The sequence below is a fragment of the Anoplolepis gracilipes genome, chromosome 2 (genome assembly GCF_047496725.1).
Source record: "Anoplolepis gracilipes chromosome 2, ASM4749672v1, whole genome shotgun sequence".
Classification (NCBI taxonomy): Eukaryota; Metazoa; Arthropoda; class Insecta; order Hymenoptera; family Formicidae; genus Anoplolepis; species Anoplolepis gracilipes.
In genome coordinates, this window is record NC_132971.1 from 7,490,255 (window position 1) to 7,496,901 (window position 6,647).

At 24.2% G+C, this 6,647-nt stretch overlaps 1 protein-coding gene across 1 annotated transcript; it reads left to right on the forward strand.

The window, feature by feature from the left end:
* The first annotated feature begins 4,468 nt into the window (after positions 1-4,468).
* LOC140676331 (uncharacterized) lies at positions 4,469-5,997 on the forward strand. The gene is made up of 3 exons (XM_072911272.1): positions 4,469-4,943; positions 5,324-5,473; positions 5,872-5,997. Exons 1-2 carry the CDS (start codon positions 4,655-4,657, stop codon positions 5,458-5,460), a joined length of 426 nt encoding a protein of 141 aa, XP_072767373.1. The 5' UTR covers positions 4,469-4,654; the 3' UTR covers positions 5,461-5,473; positions 5,872-5,997.
* Positions 5,998-6,647: the final 650 nt, after the last annotated feature.

Here is a 6,647-nt window from a genome sequence, read left to right on the forward strand (position 1 = left end):
AGGTACTCACAACAAAAAAGCTTAGATTTTGTATTTAAATGAATATATCTATGACATAAACTGTATAAACAAATTATATGATCTCAAAAAAAAGTTATATAATTCTTTGATTTCGGTTAAATACATTTTAAATTTCAGCAATCAACAGCACAAAATTAATTTCAATTTTCCTCCCATATTAAAACACATATTACACATTGTAATTGTTAAGCTTCCATCAAATCAAAATTTTTTAAAACATTCTACAAAATTTTTTTGGTAGATTTTGCTAGGTGTTATAAAGAAAAACTTCTAATAATTTTGTTTTTAAGAGATTATTTGCGGTGTAACTATATATAATTATCTTCGCACAGGTAAGAGATATTAATCGACATATTAATATAAATACAAAATACATAATTAATTTTTAAGTTGGCGACTATATAAAATAATAACTAAAATAATATTCTTCTCTAAAATTATATATATAATTTATTATAAAATTAATATTTACACTACAATTAATTATATGTTATATTTATATTATATATTTATTTTATAATTTGTATTATGTTTTATTTTCTTAGGATGACAAAACTCACATATGTTATGTTGCTTCTCTCTATTATAAGTACAAGGAAAAAAGTCGAGTTAGTGTAACATCTGACAAGATAAGTTGACAATGACATTAAAATGGAAGCGGCGTCTGAATCAGAAAGAAATAATTAGTGATTATAAAAACAAATTGTTTGATAATACTCTCAAAAACAATAGTGATATAAAGAAACATTATGTGATAGACTTTGAAGAAGAAATAAATAAAATAATGGTGCAATTAAGTCCAAAGTATAGAAAATATAAGACCGCACTATTTTTATTATATACTGTTTTCAATTTTGTTGTATTTTCCTATGTATTGTTGCTTATATATCAATGTATTTTATATTATATCGAACCGTATATTTCGTAAATATAAGAGATTATATTGACTCAAAGAAAAAAAAACAAAAAGAACATTATATATAGTACATAAATATAATCATAACATAAAAGATAAATATTTACTATCAAAAATGCTTTTGTAATAGATAAATTTTAATGTTTTCAGTAGATTTTAATTTTTATAAAAAAAATTTGTATAATTTATAAAATTCATCATAGTTTATGTAGAGTCAAAGAAACCTGACGCTTTTCAGTATGAAATATAATTTAAATATTTATTTCTTATATATATACTACTCTAATCTGTCACGAAGGTTTCACATGGCTGTTTGCACTATATTATCTGGTCTGTAATTTATTCCTAGACAACATTCATGGCAGTAGTTTTTGAGAAATATTTTTAGGCCATGTGATTTTCAGAGAAGGAGATATTCCATGACCGGAATGTTTTCCAGACCTGTCAGTCTGTGACTACTTTTTTTAATTTTACAAGTTTCAAGTGTATATTAATAAATATTAATAAATATTTACTAACTCAAGGCCAACATACAAAAAGAAATTGCAGCCATATCAGACAATATGGTGCAAACTGCGATGCGAAGCCTGTATGCTAGAGCAATGTAGAACAAATGACGCAAGACATTTGATAAATGTGTTGTTTAAAATAATGAGTAAAATAAATAATATACTCAAATGACATTCTATATTCTATTGTTATTATGTAACAAAAAGTAAATATTGGGTGAGTTTTTTAATTCATCGACTGATAAATCGCATGATTCACTTTTTTATTTTATTTAAAAAATTGTCAGATTCTTAAAGCTCTCATATTATATTTATTATTCTTATAAATAAGACATATGTATAATATAGTATATTGTACATTCATTATTATCAAGTATATTATATATTATATTATAAATATTTGTGCATAGATTGTAAAATTTTAATAAAATTTAAGTAATTAATAACTAAAATAATTTTTGTAATTAGAAACAGTAATTAAAAATTTTGATAATATTTCCAACATGTATTTCTAATACATTTTTATAATATAATAATAAAGTAGATATTACCTTATTACCTAGATAAGCAAGTTAAAGAGCAAAATTGTTTTTAAGTAATGTATTGACTTTCACTATCAAATAAAAAAATAGAATAAGTTGTTATGTTTGCAATCATAAAAATCTGAATTACAATTCTTATTTAGTATATTTTTATTGATTGTATCAGAATTATTTTTATATTTTATTAGGTTTCCATTTAATAGTAAAACAAAAACATTCTTATTATAGCATTACAGCATTATTCTTCTTATTTGTATAAGGTAAGTAATTTCATATAAAGACATTTTAAATAGTATACATATGCGAATCCTGAAAAGAAAAATAATCATAATTATATATATTATGCTTTGTAACCAATGTTAATTAGCCGTCAAATTAAATTTTTCCTTTTAGTACCGTACATATAATAGGATTAAAATATATATTTTATTATTTTTATACATTCTTACTTTACATTTGTTATCTTTTCTATGTGCCTGTAATTATTCTATGTGCTTGTTTATATTTCTCTCTGCATTTTTAAAGATACATTAAAAGATAAATTAAATATTTGTTTAATATGCATATATGATATTATGTCAATTGTACTTATAGAGAAGAAATATTTTCAAACGTTAATTTTTCTATACAACAATTTGTATTAAATTACTTTTACAACGTTATGATTAATTTTATCACTTTGATATAATTTATATAATATTAATATAATTATTTATTGTAATTTTAAGACATTTAAGTAACTACGCAAATTTTAAACGCGTAAAAGATCTCTCAATTGTAATGTCAACTGCGTGAACACACTCATTAGATTAACATTAGAAGAAGCCCTACATTCTTTTTTGGATTTCGATTTAGTAAACGATTGTTTGTTTTGAGAATTATGAAACACCATTGCAAAAAATATACTAATTGTAAGATCACACATTTTTTGCCAACATTAAAAAATATATATGTATATGTATATGTAAAATTATGTTTTATGTCTTTTTTGCGAGCAGAGAAGAAGCTATTATAATATTACAATATTACATTAACATTTTTTACTTTTATGTATAATTATGTTTACATTTTTTTGTAGATTTCAAAAAATTACTTCTTTTTTACAATGCTTAAATAAGTGCAACTTTGCAAAAAGGAATTTTTATCATTACTATATATAATGTACATCATACATGTACATTACAAAACATACTACATGTAGATTATATGTAGTATGTTTTGACGCGCTATTAATGTCTATCATATTCAAGTTATGGTTTTCAAGTATGTTTTTTTTAATAAATAGTTCTATTGGATTGCAATTAAACTTTCAATTTATATTTTTGCTCTTATACGTATTATCGATATACGATATCTATCATGTTTAATTAGGACGTGAATAAGACTCATATATTGTTCATTAAGCTTTATAGTCTGAATAAATAAATGAATCTTATAGAATCTTATAAAAATTAAGTTATTTGCATGGATGTTTCGATTGAATAGCTGAATGAATTTGTTTGAAGGTAGTAAGAAAGACTCATCTGTTCTGCCTTTAAATAATCGTAAGAAATGCGATTACTGAAATTTCTAATTAACATTTATATGGCAGGAAATAATCCAAAACATACGCATTGTCAGGAAAGTTTGGTGCAAAATCTGCACCTGGTTGAATCGGCAGTTGTGGTTTCTTCTGGTAAACAGTTTCTTCATATAATACTTGATAACACTTTTTTATATACATTATTGGTGCATATAATATGGAAATTATATTAGCTACTGGGAAATATTTATAATTATGGATACATACACTCAAACTGCGATGCTGCGAGCAAAAATTTCCTTTTATGACTTCTGCAAAATATATAAAAAAACATTAATAAATCACTTTTCTAAACTTAAAAAATTGTGCACAACACTCTCTCTCTCTCTCTCTCTCTCTTTCTATTATTATTTTTTTTATTTTGTGTTTTAAATATTGTTTTAATAAATATCAAAATTTTTTAAAACACTAATTTAGAAATTTTGAAATCATTTGTAATTAGTTTTATTTGTAAATATAAATATATCACACGACAAATTTTGATATGTTAAGTAGTATAATTATATATAAATTCGTTATATTTTAAAGAAAGGTATTATTAGCAAGGTATTCAGTCTCATGCATTTGTATTTGGTCAACAAACGCACTGTTTATTCAGTTTATCAGTCACAATCGTGGCGCCAAAAAGATCGTATCTTCGATTCGTTAGCATGTGAAAAGTGGCATTATTTTCGTCGATTTGCATTTATATTTCTGTTCGGTAAATATTGAATTAATAACCATTTAACGTCCTTGATGGCCCACCTTTATATAAATTGCCATACTCAACGTTAATCAGTTTGACGACCTTTTTCCCGCTGATGTTACAAAAAGTAATACATTTTTTATTTCGGAAATTTACGAGGCAATAATATTTATTTTTCGTCGAGTGTGCATAATCGGGTTTACGTGATTCGCTAAGCGAGATCGCTTCGTCGATGTAACTTGCATCATATCTTCGACATATTTTCAACGTTCGTTATCTAATCGAGTCTACTCGACCGCTGAATCTGATCATTCTTGTTTAATCAGTCTAATTTTTACTTTGCGCTCGTACGGACCTCTGTCTTTGATATTGAAATTCTTGTGTACGTCACATTTCAATATGGAAGAAACAATTTTAAACACGTTGGAGAATGATAGTGAAATACTGAACAACATAATACCGGATGATATAATACCGGAGGACGTGCAACAGAAATTGTCAAGCGTGTTCGAAAGGTACCAGCAGCTGAGCGACGAGGAAAAGGAGCAATTTCAAAAGGGCGCTTTTGACGTATTGACGAAGGCTCTGCAAAAAATACCCAGCAACAAGATTTTGCCCACGTGGCTTGCGCCATATGAATCTTACATTCTATTCATTTTCGCGGTATCGTTCGTGGCGGTTTTGCTAGGTACGGCTAAGTTTTCTGTATCTCAAAATAATGTTTGACTTTATCAATAATAATAATATATTTATGATTATAATATTTTAATGATAAATGTATATCTTGTTTCTAGTAATATAACACATTGAGAATATAAAATAAAATCTCCATCAACGATTGACTGCGTAATTATATGTATATTCAATATTTTCTCGAATTATAATCTAATCTTCTACTGATTTTGGGAAAACTCGCAATTTTTCTATAACAGAAATTCTATTAGATAGTATTATTTTTTTTTTCAAACGCTCATTTTTCGATTTGCAATGTAATTATTAATAATAATATAATTATAATAATTTATTAATAATAATTTTAATTTTTTAATTATAATTACATCGTTGTAGTATTCAGCGCTCGCCGGTTGTACCGGCGTACATGGGAGCGAGAGCAACGTCAAGCAGAGAAGAAAAGGCTTAAACAACAAAAAATAGAAGCGAAACAGCAAAAAGCAAAGAAGAAGAAGAAGCAGAAGACAACGTAACATTTTTCATCAGGTTTTTATATTTTAATGAAAAGAAAATTTGTTGACGAAAGTGAATCAGATCTTATAATAAATTCAAAACGCATGATGTTCACTATCATCACACATAGATTTTTTATAATATAACGTTATAATACTTGTATATATATATATTATATATATTTTATTTTTTTTATTAAGTATTATTGTACATTATTAAATGTTTGTATTTCTTAGCATATACATATAATAATATAGTATATATATAAAAATTATATATACTTTAAAAATTATTTTATTAGATTCATGATATATACATACATTATACACATTTTTATGATTTACTTTAATTCTTAATTATGTAATTATTGTAAATATTGTAAATTTCTCTTGATATTATAATATTATCTGTATATAATCTATCTTTTTCAGATAATTCATCGTGATTAAAACAAATAAAATGGAGTATGATACAAGAAATATTAAGGACATCAAAAATATTTATTGTACCATTTCTCATTGATTTAATCATTATGAGGTATATAACAATTAACATTGGATATATATTTTTGTTTTCAAAACATCAACATGTAATCGTTACAAATTATAACAGAAAAAATAAACATTGTTTAATAATAAAATAATATACATAATTTTTTATTCTTATTTGTAATTACAATATAATTAAATATTATATAAGTTGTAGATACAATATAATTAAAATTTTCGTAATTCATATCAAACGGTTAGATTTGCAGTGAGCATTTTCAACGCGTTACAAATGTAATTCTCCGCAATAAAAATATTTTACTTGTTAGATAATTAATAATTATTTAATAATGTACTTTTTATCACGTGTGTGTAAACACATATGAATTATATTTAATTAATTAATTATTATTATTATTATTTCATTATATATATATATATATATGGAAATGTACAATTACCTTTCCCAATAAATTCTTAATATATTATTTAAGAGGCAACAACAATTATATGTATAATAAACTGCATTGATCTTTGCATATAAAATTAGTACTGCAAAATATAATCGTAACTTTAGCATTATATTTTAGAAAATTTTCAAAAATGTCGCAAATATTAATATTAAAAAAAGCTATCTTTTCTTCTTATCTCTGTAATATTCACGTTATATGTTCCTTTTACATAATTTACTATATCTGCCTGTCATCTTTTATAAACGC

Coding starts and splice junctions, on each gene's coding strand:
- LOC140676331 (XM_072911272.1), top strand. CDS start 4,655: ATGGAAGAAACAATTTTAAACACGTTGGAGAATGATAGTGAAATACTG. Junction 4,944..5,323: donor GTTCGTGGCGGTTTTGCTAG/GTACGGCTAAGT, acceptor ACATCGTTGTAG/TATTCAGCGCTCGCCGGTTG.